The 21,027-nt window shown below is 41.5% G+C and overlaps 1 protein-coding gene across 1 annotated transcript in view; it reads right to left on the bottom strand.

The window, feature by feature from the left end:
• TJP2 (tight junction protein 2) overlaps positions 1-21,027 on the bottom strand; it is a 70,379-nt gene that overhangs the window by 9,395 nt on the left and 39,957 nt on the right. Inside the window, 13 exon segments of the mRNA XM_026519333.4 lie at positions 2,919-3,129; positions 3,505-3,584; positions 4,181-4,276; positions 4,736-4,923; positions 5,646-5,856; positions 7,045-7,153; positions 10,712-10,862; positions 11,647-11,713; positions 13,197-13,330; positions 13,431-13,539; positions 15,022-15,175; positions 15,812-15,915; positions 19,798-20,431. Of these exon segments, the coding sequence (XP_026375118.1) occupies positions 2,919-3,129; positions 3,505-3,584; positions 4,181-4,276; positions 4,736-4,923; positions 5,646-5,856; positions 7,045-7,153; positions 10,712-10,862; positions 11,647-11,713; positions 13,197-13,330; positions 13,431-13,539; positions 15,022-15,175; positions 15,812-15,915; positions 19,798-20,431 (2,248 nt within the window).

The raw sequence follows: 21,027 nt of genomic DNA, 5'->3' as shown, positions 1-21,027 counted from the left end.
TTGGACTTTTGTATCCTTATGGACTTTTGTATCCGTAATCATGGTACTTTGCAAAGATGCAAAGTGTGGTCATTACTCCCTCCCCAGCCAAGGAGGGTGTTGGGAAGTCCAACAGCAGAAGGTGGTATGTACGGCTGGACAGGTAGGGAGAAACTGGAATGACTGCTAACGGATACTGGGTTTCTTTTTAGGGTGATGAAAACATCCTAACATTGACTGTGGTGATGGCTGTACAGCTCTGAATAGACTAAAAACCACCGAATTGTGCACTTTAATGAGTGAATTGTAGGGTACGTAAATTAAATCTCAATAAACCTATTCATGTGGCAGGGACCCCCTCTAAACGAGCAACCATCAACCAAGGTGCCCCAGCCAGAGCGTACAGCACCTTCCATCTACTTCCTCTGGTTACCAGTCTCTGCCTTCCCTGGGAAACCAAGAACTGGCTACTGCAGTTTGGGTTCTTTCAGCTGATACAAGTTTCACTTTTTCCCCTCAAGCCTTTTCAAAGACTGTATAATAACATGGAATTATTTTTGTTTTTAACATGTGATATTGAAAGATAATAAAATAGGTTTTATATCACTAATAATAATCAGTAGCCTTTGTTTAGTACTTGCAGAGTCCCAGGAGAGAACTGTGAAAATTTTACATTACTGAAACCTGGGGAAGCTGATAAAAGTGCTAGAATATCCTGTGGTACTTTAAAAATCCCATGATTTCACATAAATGGTGGCCCTGCCTGGGTTTCTCAGTCCACAATTCCATTTCATTGGTCTTCAAACCATGAACTGCGTGCTTCAGGAATTTCAAGAAAACATGTAATTCAAGCCGTATGTTTGAAAAATAACTTTGTGACAAGTATACAGTAAAGCATCCTGTAGTAAAACTTTTTAAACTGGGAAAGAAGCGCAGCCTAACATTTTAACTTACAATGAAAATTAACTTGCTTTGGGGCATATCTCAGAATAAAACTTCCCTTGTCATCTCTGCTTAACTAAGGAGTATCCTGAGTTTGCAATGGGAGTCATTTTAATATTGTCATAATTAAATACTCATCTGCGGGAAATGGGACCTTCTCACTACTGTGCAACAAGGGAAAAGAAGGATACTGAGCCTGGGAGACCACCTGCAACATAACCCTGGATTTTGAATTACTGTATTCATCAGAGCAGTTCTATTATTCCTACTCATTAACTCAAAAAAATGCCATAAGTTTATTTCCCTTCTTGGTATCTCCTATCCTCGCCTGAACCCCAAATTCAACTCTGAGGCAAGCCCCTAGTCATTCAGTCAACTTAAGCAAAGGCAGGAGGAGGGGATGAGGTGGGGGTTATGTTTAGTATCAGTCACAATCCTGCAGGTCTTGGTTAAATGGACGAATTATCTGTTCAATGGAGGAATTACACTCTGACCCTTTCCGGCACTAAAAAATACATCTGTGCTGTAACATAAAGAAAATTGGACACACAGAGACACCACGTTTTATCTGGGCTCAGCCATGCATTCGATGTGTGTCACCTTGCAGAAGTTGCTAGCCTTTCTTATGGTCTAATAAGCAAACATGAAACGCTAGACCACTGTTAGCTACTGCTGTAATAAAAATAGTAATAATAATAATAATTACATTATTATTACCATAAGTAGTAGCAGTAGTAAAAACAAGAGAGGCAAGATTATGAATGTATCAAAAGCACAAGGTCTTAAGACTCTACAGTCACAAAAACCCAGTTTATTATAGACCACTCTCTCCTGTACATTTGGCTAAATTACCTGTCAGTTTCAGCATTTCACCACAGTGGTAAACAGAGCATCTCTTTAACAAGAAAAGCCAGTGACAATAAAACAAGAGTCCAATGTGGACATACATTCATCTACCCCTGCCCCGCCCAGTGTCAGATACGCTAAAAATAACATAGGTAGAGGGTGAGCAGCACACAACTCAAAAAGCTATCATTACTCTGAGGATTTTCTATTCATATAGTCCCCTCATGTTGTTCCCACAAAACTGCGTTGACCAAAAACTTGATATAACCCTTTTAAGCCCTGAATTATACCACATTCACAGAACTAGTCACACACATAGGTACTGCATATATTCAGTTACTAAACATGCTACATTCTTAGATTATTTTACTTTTATAAGGAATAGTAGCAGTGGGTCTTCATTTCAGGAACTTAAAAAAATTGTATTATGTGAAATTTTAACCATATACAAAGCAGAGAGAACATGAACTTCCCTGTCTACAGTACCCAGCTTCAACAACTATCAACTCTTGGCCAGTCTTGTCTATATCCCCACCCATTCTCCTCACCAAAGATTATTTAAGCAAATGCTAGGCATCATATTAGGTCATCCATAAATATATATTAGGTCCATCCATGAATATTTTATTTAGTATACATTTCTAGAAGATAAAGACTTTATTTTTAAACATAATCACAGCATCATTTATTATCCCAAAAATGGGAGTAATAAATCCTTAATATCATCTAATACACAGAGTGTTCAAGTTTCTATTTTGGGGACCTTCTTAAATAATGAAACCACTTTCCTACCACTGTTAGTGCACACATGCATGGTAAACAGAGAACAGTGATAGAATCTATATAGAGATGTGGGTGCTGGATGGTGCATTGGGCTCAATTGCTGGCCTGTAGTCTCACACAAAAATTTAAACCCATTAAAATGACCAATTTTTGCATGTCATGGATCTTTACAGTCATTTTCAAACAAAATCAAATATACAAATGCCATGAGTCTAGTATCATTTTATAGGATTAGTTTCTATTCAAGGAGTCATGAAGAGGATTTCAGATTACTCTTCTTTATTCAGATTATTTTCTTATTTCTTCCATTCTTCAATTCTCTATTTCCAACTGTGGAGCAAAGAGACAACATTTTAAATTTCACTTACCTGTAAAAAGATGTGCACAAGTTTTTTTAAGCTTATTGGCTTGATCATATAACTTCCGAGAACTTTTGTTGGACGTTGGATTCAACCTTTGTCTCATGGTTTTGACACCTTGTCTAGAGTCTGGGTTGAAAAAAATCACAATCGGGAACCACTGAGTGTAATTCAACAGGTCCACAGCTTTAGGAGTCACATCCAACAATGCGTGCTTGTCCTGTTAGAAATGGGGAGAAGTTATATAAGTGAGTATGTAAAGTCACAGAGCAGCAAAGAGTTTGTCTTAAGTAAAGGTTACATCAGGTAACGCTTGTCAGTTTAAATCAAAAAGAAGAAAATGTTTTCCTCCACATTATGCCCACTTCTGAGAAAATGAATTAACAGGTTATTTGGTATAATGTTTAGAACTCTGAAAAAAACAGTACATCACTGCCATTCAACATCGACTGATTTCCACACAATGCAGCAGCTTATGTTTATATTCATTTTTTTACCATTAACATTTAATGATTACTAAAGTACAGATTTTGTTCCAGAAAGGACTGCGGCAAACTATGACCCAATTCTTTCCAACAATATGGCCTTTCCTCACCTGTTCAATAATTTGCCGCACAGTATTTAACCGCACCACTCCACTGGATTTCTCGGATCCTGCATCTTTTGGTTCTGTTTCTGCAAAAGCAAAAAACAAAGAGCTAATTAACTTTTTTAGAAGTCAGGACCAAAGACTCCAAACCAGCATCAGCAATGACTGGACATCTGACGTTAAGAGCCGCCCTAAAGTGAAGACCATGAGAAGGAACCATACCACCTCTTTAACTGAAATCTAATCACGAGGAAGGAGGCAGTCTGACAGGTGATACGGGGGTGTGGACTCTGCAAGACAGCAAGTCAGAAAATAAAGTAGAGGGGTGCCTGCGTGGCACAGTCGTTAAGCGTCTGCCTTCGGCTCAGGATGTGATCTCGGTGTTATGGGATCGAGCCGCACATCGGGCTCATCTGCTATGAGCCTGCTTCTTCCTCTCCCACTCCCCCTGCTTGTGTTCCCTCTCTCGCTGGCTGTCTCTCTCTCTGTCAAATAAATAAATAAAATCTTTAAGAAATAAAAAAATAAAGTGTGTGTCTATGTCTATGGTAGAGGATATATAAGGCAAACTTTTTGACAGGTGACAGTGACTCCACGTGAAGGGGATGTGGGTCATTATTTTTTCATTTTTCCTGTATGTTAGATATTTTTCAAAATAAAAACTGGAAATCAACAGACTTACTGGCAGTTTGGAACAGGTCCGGTAACTCATTTGCCAACTTTTCCAATGCTATATCTGCTATGGGGCCAAATAAGACCACAGGTCTCTTGAAACCAGCTGAAATGAGACAAGAAAAGCCATGGAAACACACTTCCTCAGCTACTGAGATAAGAAGCGAAAGTATTTTATAGGCTAGTGATAACATGACTAAATGAAAGAAATTATGTTCTCCCTTCCCCAGTTCAGCCCTGCTCTTTTCTGAATATGCCTCACTCCCCTCCCCAGGATCAAAAATAGACTTTGCTATAGGTAATATATATAAACTTCTGAATGGTAGTATTAAAAAAAATGGTAGTATTAAAAAAAACTAAAGACGTGGAAATACACTTCCATATATGAGTTTGCACTGCTCACTTTTTTGAAAGTCTTATTTCATGTTTGAATATGATTGCAACTCTATAGCCTGGCTTTGGTTTAAGTAGTATGGTAAGTCTGAACCTATTACAGTCTGAAAATGAAGAAAAACAGCCTCAGAACCCAGTCAGATCATTTCCTGGCCCCACTTGGCTTCCCTACCTTCTCGCAGCAAAACCCTCTCATAAGCCGGGAACTTGGTGCTAACCGACACAACAGCTGTAAGATCTTCCCGACTCTTCCTTAAGTTTTTCTTCACACCAGATCTCTGGCCACGCATTCTCCAGAAATCTGCTCTGTCCCCAGCATTGTCTCTCTGGGCATTCTGAACGCTGGCCATCTGTTCAGCTCTGAGAGAAGAAACCACAGGTAGTAAATCTCTAAAGCCAGAAAATGCACAAATGAAGTTAAAATTAACCAAAACCAGTCAATGTTGTTTATGAACTTGGATTAAAGAAGATGCAGCTTGACAGTGGAAGAGGTTTCACAGAGTGGGAAATGTGGAGACTTTCTTCACCCAGTGGAAGCAGAGAAAGGCTGAGTTCACATAGAAGCTACCAGAAATAGCTCAGTAACAAACACAATAAACTTGGCTCATTCTGGTAGGCTGGTATACAGTAAACATAACCATAATCCCTGCCAAAGTACAATTATCTTTCTTACTTTCCCCAGTCAGCCAACCAACAAGTGTTAACTGGGGGGCATAAGCCTCTCCCAAGGATGAGGGCCAGACAGTGGACAAGTCCACCTTGTCTCTGAGAGCTGTGCTGATGCGCTCCAGCCACTCCGGTATCTGCTTGTATGCTGTGCAAGACACTCCATAGGAAACTGTTTAAATACCAGCCAGGCGCAACAACCAATGACATGATGCTAACTAAATACAGCCGACCAGCTGGTGGCTATCTCACAGTCCCAGGCCACTTCTCATGAACCAGAAGTAGGTGATGGAAGAGGACACGAAGACAAATGATGAAGTCATGTGGGGCTTCCTCTCTGAGCAGGGAAGGGACTGTAATTGATTTATGGGGGGAAAGCTGAAGAGAGATGTATGGGAGTATGTGATCTCAGATACCTGCTTTTGTTGGGGATTAAGCCTTTCTCCAATTCATTTCCAATCCTCACAGCCAGCCAGTGGCCCAGCTTGCCATCGTACAGCGTGTCTACGACTCGGAAGACCTCCCCTCTGGTGAAGGCCAGGCTCTGTGGAGTTTCCTTCTCACATTCAAAGTGGCTTCTTATAAAAAATGAATCCCCTCTGCCACAAGCCAGGATGTCTCTATACACTGAAAAACAAAAGCATTCTTGTATGTTGCAGTCCGCTTAGCCAGAGGTCTTTTCTTGAAGAATTACCAGCTTCTTCTATTTCTGATCACTTTTTACTTCTCTTTATTTAGTAAACTCAGTGGACAGGCCCTAAGGGAATCAGGGCTCAAATAGGAAGAAGGACAAAAAACTAACTTCATGAGCTGCTGTGATAGTTAATTTTGTGTGTCAACTTGACTGGGCCACAGGGCGTCCAGGTATTTGGTCAAACATTATTCTGTGTGTGTTAACTGAGGGTATTATGGAATGAGATTCATATTTAAATCGGTAGACTCAAGTAAAACAGACTGTGCTCCCTCGTGTGGTGGGCCTTGTCCAATCAGTTGAAGGCTTGAATAAAACAGAAAGGTGAACCCTTCTCCAAAAAAGAAAAAAACCAAACTCTTCCTGCTTTAGAACTAGGACATCAGCTTTTTTCCTGCCTTCAGACTCAAATGGAAACATCAGGTCTTCCTGGGTTGTGAGCTTGCGAGCCCTCAGACTGTCAGTACACTATCAGCTCTTCCAATTGTCAGGCCTCCCGACTTGGACTGGAACTAAATCATTGGCTCTCCTGGGTCTCCAACCTGCCAACTCACCCTGCAGTCCTTGGGACTTGCCAGCCTCCATAATGATGTGAGCCAATTCCTTATTATAAACCTCTATCTATATATACACAAACCCCCAATGGATTCTGTCTCTCTAGAGAACCCCCTGATAACACTTGCCAATCAACCTCTGAAGCCGACTGGGAAAATGCTATCAACCCCCATTTTACAGATGAGAACAATGAGGCCTGCAAGGGTATAGCAACTTGTCAGACTGGTAAGCGTTACTGTGGAAGCTGACCCAAAGACGTGGCCCTTTGCATCTTTCATATGGAAAAGTCAGTAAATTCCAAACAGTACTTAAGGATAGACCACTGCTCAGAAAAGCAGTTTTATTCCCAATTGACACAACTGGTAAAATTATTTCAGGTGGTGCAGAGAAAACACTTCTATGGAACATTAAGTGGTACCCAAATTTTCTCCACATACCTGTGACCCAGAAATTGAGTATGAAGATATACTTCAAATTTTTAATACCCAGACTTAGCTATTCTGGTCCCCAGATACCTCTCTCATCCCTCCCCCTCTCCCCGAATTAAACTAATGACCAGATTTGCTCACCATCAGCTCGGCTCTGAGCTAAAATGGTCACCATTTCACCTTTCGGGATCTCTAGCAGGTAAAGAACGGCATCTTCCCGAACCAATCCTCTGAAATCCTGTGTGTTCACCTGTAGGAAGGTCAAACAGAAAAACAAAACAAAATCAAATAAACAACAAAAAGATGCCACCTAAGTTTTTGATCTGTTTTTTTTTAGGGCCTGCCCAAAGCAAAACCCAGATGTAAAAAAGTCCTTAATGTCCCAGTTCAAGCCCGCCTAGTACCCGCCATGGGCCTGGGCTGTGTGCGAATCACCACACCTTCCTGTCTCCCCACAAATATGCCATTCCATCAAGGATTTGTCACTGGATCATACTAAAATTTCTTGTTAGACTTGTGTGTCTGTCTCTTGTTGAGTTTCCCACAGAGATGGCCAGGGAGGTAACATACAATTATGAAACGTAACTATAATGCTACAGGGAGTGATGGAATTTTATGGCAAAGAGGCATGCTAGCCCAGCTTAAGGTATTAATACTTCAAATTGATTCAAAGAAAAGCCTGAAAATAAAAATCCAATTCTACCTTTCTCCTATAGCTTCTCTCACCTAAAAGGTTTTTAATATCTGTTTATGAAATTGAAGAGCATTATCCTTATAACGGGAGACCATTAGCCTAATACACAGGCTTATATATTTCAGCTTCTGGCACACACTTACTTCTGGCAATGAGCCACATTTATCCCCCACTGACCAAACAAGGGACACTAGCTTTTGAAAGATGTTAGAAAGCAAGTAAAACTGAAATGTGGCACAAAAAAAAAGACAATTTGAAATCTTTGTTCAGTACCTTTAAAACCATTTTAAAACAGAATTACAAATAAGTATAAAAATTATTTTAAAGTACCTAATATTTTAATAATATAGAAGTAAAAAGAAGATAAAAAATTCCTATGAAATATTTTTTTCAATCACTGAGGACTACAGAATCCTTTAGTTATCACTGAAAAAAGTCATAAATTGAGCCTAATTTAAGGTTGGAATTTGTGATTAAGTAAGAATACGCATTAGGTTGACACTTGGTGCTTTTGAAATGAAGTAATTTGTTAAAGCAATCTCATTAACTTTTCCTTTGAAACAATATTTAGCATTTAAGGCATCTGTCATTCCCATCTCTCTATCCCCCAGTGAGGGATCATCATACTTTAGAATCTAGTCCTTTCTTATGCCATTTATATATCTATACCTGTATCTGTGTATGGCCACATGTTTTCATATACACTGTATGTGCCTTTATTTAAATAAGACAAGGCCACAGGGCTTGAGGGAAGACTTTGAGGGTCTCTCTGTCCATCCTATGGCCATGTGAGATGGACCCTCCATCAAGCCAAAAATACAGTGGGCAAAATTAAGTCACACGTGGGAACTACATTTAAAAACTTAGGGAGTTTCTTTCTCTTTTGCATCCCTGAAAGTTTCTGAAAGAGAAATAAGAACCATACCAGGTAAATAATAAGCAACGAGACAGTCAAGCCAAGCATGAAAACACATAGACTTCTATTACTGGTAAGGCGTATATCCTGCCACAGCACACTAGTACGTTCGCTCCACTTGTCAGGCTGCCACCTTTACAAAGGGAAGAGCTGTACTTAGAAAACCCTCAATAGAAAAAAATGGTAAACAGAGTTTACCACATACATTCAATTTGAACATGAAAAGGAACAGCGAAATAAATTACAGTTAAAAAGGCCAGGACAGCAGCACTTTGATATGGAAGGTTAGGTTGTACAGTCCTCTCCAAGAAATACCCTCTTTCATTATCTACTTAGTCTACAGGGGCCAGCCGTGTCTGCTGTGATCCTGAAAAGGATTATCAGCTACAGCTTTTGACTGTATAGCAGCTTCTTTGCCCCAGTAGGCGAACTCAATCTTTTTTACCCCTTTGTAGAACTGAGGGCTCCTTTAACAGAAAATTTATTCACACCCAAGAACCAGGACCATCTATTGTCTGACTTTCAGATGGGATTACTGGGGCAGTTCCCATATTTTTTCCTTGTCTTTCACCAGAGTGATTAACAGGAAACAAGGCACTTTCTTAAGTATAAACACTGCATACCATGACTTTTACCCATGGAAATGACTCTCCCCATCTTTAACAACTTACAGAGAGGTTTGTCAAGCCCGGAGGTGAATTCACTATTTTGTTCATGGAATTCAGAATATCTCTCTTCCCCCAGAATACAAAAATATTTTATCCTTGAACCTTCATGAGCAAAGGCCTGCAAATTCCTGACTTCCTATGGCCCCACACTAGTTAGGAATTAATGCTTTTTCTTCTTTGGCATCAGCTCAAGAGTAAATTGGTATGAGCTGGCACTCTGATGGGATTCTTATCAGTAGCACTTGGTAAGTGGTATTTCCTAGGATCATGTGGTACCATGAGGTTCACTCAGATATTTAGTCTTCTAGGACTCTGACCAGAGCCAAAGGGGGTCTAGAATATCACTGGAAAGCTTCAGCAAAGCTCTTGATCAAGGTCTGCCCTTCATCTGCTCCACAGATGAAATCTGAACTACTGCAATGAAGCCAAGAGCCAAGAAGGTTGGTCAACCACCTATTTTTGTGTTATGTTGCCTGCTTCCTTGGGAATTGTGCAACTTTTTTTCTCCCCTCTCCTTTGAACTGAGATGCTTTTACCAGACCGCTTGATAACTCATAAGAAATGCAAGTTTACAAAAGCAGAAATTCCAGTAAAGACAGTTCCCTAGGAACGGTCTATATTTTTATATATCACAAGATACTTGACATTCTTGACGTTTATTCAGAAGTCAATGGACAACATATGTTTCTCATGAAATGTCAAAGCTGAGTTGTTTACTGGGTTTTTTCCTAAGATTTTATTTGAGACAGAGCAAGAGAGCACAAGCAGGGCGGAGGAGCAGAAGGAGAAGGAGAAGCAGCAACCGACTGAGCCAACCAGGCGCCCCTGTTTATTGTTTAAAACCAACAGATTATATAAACATACATATAGTAACCTTAAAAGGATCAATATCTGTTTAACTGTTCCTGGTCAATTTTAGATGTAAACAACATACCGAGTGGCAGCAACTTGTTATTTTCCAATGGCGAGAACAGACACTGACCTTCCTATTTAGTGCCAGAAACTCTGCTAAATGCCTTGTGAGTGTTAGCCATTCTCATCTTCCCAGGGCCCCTACAAGGCAGGTATTCTCATCCCCATTGGGTCTCAGGGTTGAACAAGGGTCACAGAACTAATGAGAGGCTGGGACAGGATTCAAGTCTAAAGATCTAAGCCAATATCCACCTTTGTTCAAGTACAGCACGCGGCCTTAAGAGTGACAACCAGACAGGGAATCAACAAAAACCAAACATTAGCAAGGAGAGATCTTCCTCCCAGGCCTTAAGTTAGAATCTCACTTTTTTTGTTAAGCAAACTAATAATCTTTGCAAGGGTCTTGAACACTATAAATTCCTACAGACACATGAGTTCTGGGTTCCAGGACTGAGAAGACAGGGCCTGTCTGAGGGAAACAGATCTTACACCTGGCATCAGCAAACCTGTAGCTGGTCTATTTTCACAAGCTAGACTACTTCCCCTTCCCTTACATTAGACCTCAGAAAACCCCACTCTTTCCCAGTAATGTCTAGAAACAGGGATGGTCTTTCCTACCTTCAGAATCTGGTCCCCTTCTTGAAGGCCTTCTTGCTCTGCGGAGGTACCCTCTTGAATGCCAGCCACAAATATCCCAACGTCATTGCCACCAGCCAACCGGAGGCCCACGCTGTCTCCCTTCTTAAACCTCACCATTTTGGTGTTGGGACTGCAATGAGTTCGGTTTTAGAAAAGAAAGATGGGAGATTTTTCTTTGTAAAGGGGGAACCGACATTAGCAGTGAAAGATTTAATTTCATCTGTAGAGAGATTTACATGTTATAAAGCTCTCATTTTTATCATTTTATCTTTTTTGGGACTGTGAGATGAGTATCAGTAGGCCCACTTAAGTGGTTAGTAAGTAGAAATACAGATGTTTAAATACACTCATTCAAGATTAGAAAGCAAACAAAAGGCAGGGTTAGGCCATCTGACTCCCAGTTCAGGATTCTTCCAAAGGAAAGCCTACTGCCACCACAGTCTGGGTTCAGCAAGGCCTGCTCCTACTCCAGGAGCTGCTACTCTTGACCACCACTGAGCCAGGGGTTCTCATTATCCAGAGCAGAGCACTGTGTCATTTCTCCCCTCCCACCACACCCTGGGATCATCAGGATACTGCAGCCCCTACAGAGGCCCTGCAGTGAAGCAGTACTTCACCTGTTTGGGAGTTACTGATCGTAAACTCAAATACTCAAAATCACATTCTGGAAAAGCAGTCTTATCAGGTTAATAGGCAAGCATTCAAAGTTAACATCACAAAGTTCCCCCAATTCCACATTTTACCTTCCTACAAGTTATTTCTTTCTCATAAACACCAGCAATAGAGGTTGGTTAAAGGTGGCTAATTAGATGCGAAATCATCATCTGTTGTTAAAAACGCCATTCTTCTGGATTTCAGTTAAGGAGACTGAGGTGTGTGGAAGGAGAAAGGAAAAGAGAGACTGAAATACATACCCATATATTGCTTCATCTTCAGGACTAGGACGAAGAAAAGTTCTTGGGGCTGCTTTTGGTTGAGGAGCTGTGGATAAAAAAAATCTATCATTAACCTGGACTAATAGGATTGAGTCTCTTTCTATAAAGATCATAAAATCCACAAAAATTCAAGTCTGTACCTTATGCTACATATAAGCCAACACATCAAACATCAAAAGTAAGTCTTTAAAGTGAAGTTTAATTTTGAGGCATTAGCAGGTGCCAGTGGTTTCTCAAAGTAAGTGGGGTAACAAATGACACTTCCAAAATGCAAGGTGCACACTCACATCCAAAAGAAGAGAGTATTTTTACAACTTAAAAACCCCATAAATCTCTCTTTTCCATCAATAAATATTTAAGCATGTAAAATCATGATGGTAATTTTAGGGTGATGAGGGCAGCGCTAAGGGGTAGGATGGAGATCAGAGGCAGGAGACAAAAGGACTTCATCTAATCAAGTAAGACAAAATGTGACTGTGACAGGATTGGAAATAGATATATTTGGTCTCTGCCCCCAGTTCCTGATACACAGCTCCTAAAATCCCTGTAGTTTCTACCAGTGGTAGGGGTGCCAGGAGCATCTTCAGCTCTTTGCCTTCAATTCCTGACACAGAACTGCTACATCCCTTAGAATTTCCTGGGTGGCAGAGCATCTTTTTTTCTAAAGAGATAACTCCTAGATAGTCCCAGAAAGAGCAAGCCATGATTAGAAGCTTGAAACTTTCAGCCTACCTACCCACCATCTGGAAGGGGACAGGGATTGGAGACTGAGGTAATCACTGATCACGCATATGACACAGATTCCATAAAATCCATAAACTATGGAATCTGGAGTGCTTCAGGGTTGGTGAACACATCAAGATACTGGGAAGGCTGGAATGCCTGGAGATGTCCTCTCAGACATGGCAGCTCTGTGCCCCTTGCCCTATACCTTGCTTCCATTTGGCTGTTCTTCAGTGTATCCTTTCTAAGAACTGGTAATAGTAAGTAAAGGGCTTTCCTGAGTTCTGTGAGCCAACCTAGCAAATTATCAAACCTGAGTGAGGAGGGGGTTGTAGAATCCCTCAGTTCAGAGCCGCCTGGACAGAAGTACAGGTGACATCTGGGAACTGGGAATGGTGTCTGCAGTGGAAGCTTCTTACTGGACTAGGTCCTTCACCTGTGGGGTCTACACTAATTATGGGTAGTCAGTGCCAGAACAACCAGTTGGTGTCTGGAGAACTTGAGAACTGGTAGCTGAGTAGGGGAAGAAACTGACACACTTGCTGTCAGAAATGTTAGGAGCAGAACAGTTTGGGCTGGGACCAGGGATGACACAAGGACCATAACTCATCAAATATAACAAAATGTGACCAATCTACTGGCATACAGGAAGGGCTGTTATTCTTTATGTTTTTTCAATATTAAAAGAGAAAGACTGGAGTCCCTCTTCCACGTGTAAGAATGATTTTTTAAAATTTCTCTCTGCTTCCAGTCGCCCTCTGGAATTACCAAGCACACACTTTTGAACACATTTAAAGGACCCTCACCTGGTGGTTCCTCCTGGTATCTGGGTTCCTTGCTGTTCTCTGTGCCAATTGCAGCTGCAGTATCACCCGAGGACTTAAAGGGAGTGGGTGTGGCGCCCATCCTGGACCATCTGTTCTGCATGTCCTCTCTTGAACTGAAGCACACATCATGTTAATGTCTCACAACATAACCACGAATATGTAGGTGTGTACGCTCACGGGGTCGCGTGGGAGGGGAAGTATACATCATCTTACTTTGGCCTTTCCTTCAGCTTTTCATTTGAGGAATGACAGTCATAATCGGAATATTGCTGCCGTCTCTCCTCTGGAGAAAATGATCGGTTTGACTCTATTTCTGAGATATCTGGTTTCAAAAATAAGGAAAGACTTATTAAAATATTTAAGACCTGTACCAGAAATGATACTATTCTCTGGGTAAGGTAACATGGGAAATGGAAAAGAGGCAGGCACTAACTGTGCTATTAGTCTAGCAGTCTTCCCTTGAAGAAAATCTGAGCCTCTAAAGGGAAAGGCATTAATTAATAAAGAGGAAGCCAAATTCAGAATTTTATGTTCCCCTTTCATTATACTTCCTTCAAAGCTGCTACTGAGGAATCAAAATTCAATTACTGGATCATATATGTATACACTTATTTTTAACCACACAGAGCAGTGCCTCTCAAACTTTAATGTGCGTATGAATCACCTGGGATCTTTTAGAATGCAGCTGTTCTGGGGCAGGGCCTGCAATTCTGTGATTCTAGTAAGCTCCTGAATGTTCACGCCCCTGGTGGGCTGATGACCACACTTAGAATAGCAAGGAAGTAACCTATAAGCACCTGGCATGCTGGGAGTATTTCTCATGCTCTGTTTTCCTGCACTGCACTCATAGCAGTAACCAAATTAGACTTTTGATATAATGGAAGCTAAACTAAGTCTTAAGATTTAAAAGTATTTCTTTAAAAAACCAACACATCTGTCTTCAAACTTGAGAACTTAGTATCTTCTAAACTCTTCTGCACGAAGGTATACTAGATAATTAGGAAATATCATGGCTACTTATTTTTATCGGTAATTTATACATGGTTAAAATGTTACCCCATGTATAATTCATATTCAAGAAATGAATATTGCTTCCTAAGACAAAAGAGGTGACACAGACTGCTAATCAATGAATACCACAATATTCAGCCATTCTGACTGATTCTTCACTGTAGTGTCTACCTATTTTAGCTATCGTCCATATGACCCTCTTTGTTGGAAATATTCATATCTACTTTTTAAAAATCTACAAGAAAGTGCAAGAAACGAGCAATTTACAAATGGATGTGCTTAGGTCTCTGAACCACTCATACACACTTTTTTTACTAATAAGTTTTGTTTTCAGTGGCCTAAATCAGAGTCCACTGGGGAGTTCACGAGTGCACCCAAATTTCATATTGGAAAACAAATTTCAACAGACACTTTTTTTTTTCTTTTTTTTTTTTTAAAGATTTTATTTATTTATTTGACAGAGATAGAGACAGCCAGTGAGAGAGGGAACACAAGCAGGGGGAGTGGGAGAGGAAGAGGCAGGCTCATAGCAGAGGAGCCTGATGTGGGGCTCGATCCCATTACGCCGGGATCACGCCCTGAGCCGAAGGCAGACGCTTAACCGCTGTGCCACCCAGGCGCCCCTCAACAGACACTTTAATAAGGAAATCACCACCACTTACTGTAAAGTTTAAAAGAGAAGCTTTTGTTAGAAATTTAATTTCCAGCTAGATGGCTATGCTAAATTCAGTTGAGAATGCAAAAGCAAAGCCTTTCTTGCTTCCAGCTAAGCTCACAGCCTCTCCTTCTTTACCTTCTATTTCTGAGTCGCTGTCATTTAATGATGGGATGTTGATGAGCGTTTGCTTGCTGTCTCTCAACACCACTAGCTGGAGTTTTCCTCTTGACTTTTCTATCAGTTTTCGGGCGTCCGTTAGAGACATGTTCTCAGTTACAGTTCCATTTATCTGTGTTTATGAGGAATGGTCATGTTACATGCAGTACAACTACTCACAGTGACAGAAAGTTTGTATTTTCCCTCCTAAAAGTATAAAGGCTTTTGCTCAGCTATTCAAGCAGACACGGGCTTTAAGATGACTGACTGAATAAAAATGAATGATCCTTTAAATTAAATTTAACCCTGCATGACTAGATCCCAAATACAGGCATGAGAGAGCTGTGGTATACTTAAGTTACTCTGCTAATTTATTTAACTTCCAAGCTCAAGACAATGGTTTGGTTTACTACTGGAACATGTTTCCTGATTCAAGAGGTTTATAAAAACTATTAAATATGCAGCATTCATATACTACCAACTCTCCCTCTCATCTTTCCTTAGTTTAGGGAATAGGAGCTTAAAATTCAAAGAAACAGGGAAGGAGGAGGTATTCACTGAGATTTTTTTTTTTTTAACTGACATTACACTGTTACAAATCTCCATGTCTGGTTTCTGTGATAAAACTCACCCTGCTGGCCCCTCCCAGCTTTTGTTTCACTGATGCCTCCCATCTCAACAAAGCCTCACTGTGTCAGCAACTGAGATGTGAAATTTGGACTAGAAAGCCAAACATGAATTCAGTTGTTCTCTACCCTGGTACACCCACCTTGAGAATTATGTCTCCTTCATGCAGGTTGCCATCCTTAGTTGCCAGACCAGTTCTGGTCATTTCCTTTATGAAGATCTGACTCCCAAGCCGAAGACCGTACTCTAGGGGACAAACACATATACATATTTCATCCACTTCTTCAGAACACTTAGTCCGGTTTTTAGGTCAATTTAAAAATATTTATGAAAAATTAATTTTGCCTGTGGGACATTCTGTAGGACAGCTAGCCTGGACTCATTGAAAAAGTCAGTGTCCAAAAAAACAAAACAAAACAAAACAAAAAAACACAACAACAACAAGAAGACAGAGAGACTGTTCTAGATTAAAAAAAGACATAAAAACCCAATGTATGCATGAACCTTCACTAGATCCTTGATCCAGTGTGGGACAGAGGTGGCAAGGGGGTTACATTATTTTGAAGCAACTTCAAAATGAACCTACTACAGTATATTAAAAGGGGTATTAATGTTAATTTTCTTAAGAACCGGTAATGGAATTACAGTTATGTAGAATGTTCTTATCCTGTGGAGATACCTGCTGAAATATTTAGGGGTAAAGGGCCACCCTTGCAACTTACTTTCAAGCAGTTCCAAAAAACCACTGAGAGATAAAAGTAGTGTGGCAAAGGAAGAAAGGGGGAAAGAAAGGAGAAAGAAAACAAATGTGGCAAAATGTTAACAAATGGAAAAACTAGGTGAAGGCTGTATGAATATTAAAATTAACACAACATTAAACTGGGAACAAAAAAACCAATTCAGTACATCTCAGTAAACATATTCTGCTGACAATCCTGTTGCCTACAGGAAGACACTGCAAAAAGTATTCCCTTCATGCCTAACAATTGAGACATGTGGGGTTTGGCACTGAAAAAATTTCAGTGCCAAAAACAGATCAGTAAGCCAGGCAAAGCAATAAAGTATTTAACTAAAACCAGCATGTCCTGGGAGTTTATGAACTTTGAATTGCTCTCAAAAGAAAACACACTGTATTTTACTAAGTATGCATATTTAAAAGTATTTTAAATACTATTCAGACTCTTACTTATTAAACTTGTAAAAATATCTAGCTTAAGGATAAATTTTGGTTATTTTAGGAAGCTACCATAACCTACCAGGTTTTAAAAGAGGCACATTCAAATTTTATTATTATCGTTCTGGACTCAAAATCTTGTAATTCCAAAACAAAGTAACTTTCTACCATTTAGAAAAGTTATGAAGTAGATTTAAAGAAACACTTTTTTATTCAAGTATAATTAACATACAATGTTATATTAGTTTCAGGTACACAAAATAACGAAACAACAATTTATTTTTTTAAGATTTTATTTATTTGAGGGAGAGGGGGAGAGAGAGAGCACAAGCACAAGCAGGGGAGACAGAGGGAAAAGCAGACTCCCCACTGATCAGGCAGCCTGACATGGGGCTCAATCCCAGGATCCTGAGATCATGACCAGAGCTGAAAGCAGATGTTTAACTGACTGAGCCACTCAGGCACCCCTGATTCAACAATTTTGTACATTACTCAGTACTCATCACGATGAGTGATCCCCTTCACCTATTTCACCCATCCCCTCACCACCCCACCCCCCCGGGAACCACCAGTTTGTTCTCTAAAATAAATTTCAAGTACTTTACAGTAAGTTAGCATCAGACCTTACCACAATGATTGAAAGTGTTGAGGTCCACCCCCACCCCTTTAGGAAGCTGACAAGAAAGAATAAGGAAGGGTAAGACAGCATCTCCATGGGTAACAATTCCTTACTGGTTAAACAGCCAGCCTCTCAGCCCAGAACAGAAGGCTGAGACAGCTTGAGTGATGATTTCTTTCTCATACTATCAATAATTCCTCTACCTTAAAAGCTGTAGTCTTACTGCACAGTTGCAAACAGGTTGTTATTGGTATATTTTGGGCATTTCTTAAATGGAAAAAAAATAAGCTGACCAGTTTCTAAGACATTTACCAGCAAAGCTATCTGGTGCCCATGAAATGTAACAGCAGGACATATAAATGGATCATATTTTTCTTAGTCCAACGTAGGTCTTGCCTACTGCTACATTTCTTTAAAGATTAATTTTTGTGCAGCCCTAGCTAGTGATAGCTAAATTATTGTGTAATCCTAGCAAACAGTGGCAAAATATCTTTTTAAAAAAATGGACCTTTTCTCCCCCAACGAATTCCAGGTTTAAATAACCAAATGGCCCAGGAGTAAAATGCCATCTCAGCAAAGGCACATAAGCCCCTTTTATCCTTGATAGTATTACTAAGACCAGGCATGACCTGGGCAATCTCTTACAACAGACAAGATTTTTTCAAATTGTGGGCTACAACTTTAATTAGTGACTCTTGAAATCGATTTAGTAAGTTATGAACAGCATTTTAAAAATGTAATGTAATGGAACCTCTCAGAATGCATCCACAGAATAAGCACTGTTCCATGAAAGGCTTGTTCAAGTTTTTGATATGGAGGTGCATCCATGATTGTTTGCAAGGTGTGGGTCTTTCTGTGGTGGAAGGAGAGGAGGAGGGAAAGAAGGGGAAAGGGAAAGAGGAAAAGTTTGAAAAGCATTGCCTTGGGTAATTCAAAAACCTGGGGACAAGTCCTATAGAATGTGCATCAGGCCTCTCCGAAGGAGGTCTCATGCCAAGTCATTCGCAAAATTTCTCTACAGTCCATCTTTCCAGTCTGGGAGCAGAGCTGTTTCCACCGTACAATTCTTGGGAGATGAATTAGTATGTCATTATCAGATTCTGCAGAATCCTTAAACCTCCCAAGATGCACATTACTTACAAATAGTGCAAACTCTATTTCTCCTTTATTTTCTGGGACTGGCCTCTGCGTACCCCGTTACTCACATCCCCGTGTTCCTCTTCAGGTACTGCAATGGGCACCTAGTTCTATAACTCGACTTTGTGTTCCACTAGAGGTAAAAACAAAAACCCTTTCCTCAGGCCATTTGAAATGCAAATTCCCAACCTAAAGGGCAAGAAGTTCCTTTGCATTCTGGGGTACTCTTCATCTCTTTTCCTCTTGGAAGGAGAATTAGAGAACAAAAGGAGATAAAAGATATGTTATAAATAATTTAAGAAGTCAGAACCAAGAACTGATGCAAGGAATATTTCTCCACTGGCCCTAAAGCCCTGTTCATTCACCTACTTGTTTCTGCTCATCTACTTCCAGGAGATGGAGTTCGAGTTCTGGCTCCACCACGTACTTACTGGCTTCAAGATGTGGGCAAGTCACTTTGCTTCTTGGAGTTTCAGATCCTCACCTAAACTACAGGTATTACTGGCTTATCTAGCTTCCACACAGGGCTATAGTGAATTTTGGATGAAACGAAGGGTGTGCAAGTGCTCCAAGGAATGCAGTGTGGGACAGGCAGCCTGGGCCTGGGCCCACCTCCTCTGTGGGCACACCAAAAGCTCTTTGCAGCATAGTCCCCCCAACTGTACAACAGGAATGAAATCTCCTACCTACCAGGGTTCTGGTGAGGATTAACAAGAGTATTTACTCAGTACGGGCCTGACACAGAGCAAAAACTCAAGATCAGCTAGAGTCCCCATCCACTCCCATGGTTTCCCCCGCTTAAGCTACACTAGGCTCACCAGGAGAGCTTGCTAACACACAGACTCTAAGGGCTCTTTGCAGTGTTTCTGATTCCGTGGGGCGGAGCTCGGGCCTGAGAATCTGCATTTACAGCAAGGTGGTGCTTATGCTGCTTTAAGAACTCCTGGCCTAGGAGTTTAAAGCCACATTTCTGCAGCCTGACTCTGCATTAATGACAGCTAGTTAATGAACTTTTCTCTGTGCCTCACTTTCCATGTCTATGTAATGAAGATATAAGAAACTCCCACATGAGGTGGTAATGAGGAAGAAAGAAATGGGCCATTCGGTGCAAAGCATCTGGGTCAGTGCTTGGCACACAGTAAGTGGCACGTAAGAGTTAGCTGTTGTAACAGTGCTTTTCTTCATCGCGCATGCCTACCTTCATTTGCTTTGCTTTTCACCAGAAGGACCCCGATGGGCTTGTCAGAGTCCGGCTGGCCCGCGTGGTCCGGCCGCCCCCTTAGCTCAGGGCTGGGGCTGCGGGAGTGCAAGTGCTCGCGGCTGCGGCTCCGAGACGCCGAGTACCGGGCATCGGCCTGGGCCCTGCGGCCATACTCCGCCTCTGGGCTGTAGGTGCGGTCGTAGGCGCGGTCATAGCCCCGGTCATAGCCCTGGTCATACTGGTCATAGGCCCTGTCAGTGCTCCGGCCGCGGCTGTGCTCTCGGGCCGGCCCATAGTCGTCATGGTCCAGGCTCCGCTCCAGGCTCCGGCCCCGGCTGCGCTCTCGGACCCGCCCGTAGTCGTCGTGGTCCAGGCCCCGCTCCAGGCTCCGGCCCCGGCTGCGCTCGCGCTCCCGGCTCCGCGCCCGCTCGTGGGGACGCCCCCTCTCCGGGCTGTCCTCCCAGCTGCGGCTGCGCCCACCGTGGCTGCTGCGCCGGCTCCTCTCGCTGTACCCGCTGCGGGCACTTCTGCCGTCGTACTCGTCCATCACCTCGAAAGCACGGTCGTCCTCATCCACGGGTGGGCTGCCCTGGGGTGGGGCCAGCTGGACCTTCCGGGGCCTCTTGACCACCTGTCACCCAAACACAGTGGGAATGCAGGGCAATGACAATTAAATATAGAGAACGCAGTGATTAAGAGCCCAGCCCTGGTTCTTTCAGTAAATCTCTGCCCCCCCCCTCAACTCACTAAGCCTCTGGTCCCTTGGGTAAAAAACATAGTCACAGGGTTGAGTATAAGACTTATTAATAAGTATAACTCTGAACACAGTGCCTCCAAAAATCTGCTTCTACTCAGAGTGTGGATAGCATCAAGAAACTTTAAATCACTAAGTTATAAAAACCCAGAAAGACATTCTAGATACAACTGCCTAGATTCATCCAAAAGTCAATGTCATTATGGGGGGGGGGGGGGAGGACCCTTCTAGATTAAAAAAGGCACTGAAGAGATAAGGACCCAGTGCAGTGATTGAGCTCTGATTGGATCCTAGATGCAGAAAAAGTCTATCAAACATGTCTTGGGATTTGGACTGGATATTAGATGATACTTTAAAGACAATATTAATTTCCTTAGATAGGATGATAGTGTTATAGTTATGTAGAAGAATGTCCTTATTTAAGAAATGTATGCTGAAGTAAGCAGGACTGACACAGTCGTATCTGTAACTTT

Source organism: Ursus arctos, unplaced genomic scaffold, assembly GCF_023065955.2.
Source record: "Ursus arctos isolate Adak ecotype North America unplaced genomic scaffold, UrsArc2.0 scaffold_33, whole genome shotgun sequence".
In the NCBI taxonomy this organism is placed as follows: domain Eukaryota; kingdom Metazoa; phylum Chordata; class Mammalia; order Carnivora; family Ursidae; genus Ursus; species Ursus arctos.
This window is presented reverse-complemented; position numbering and strand designations above follow the sequence as displayed.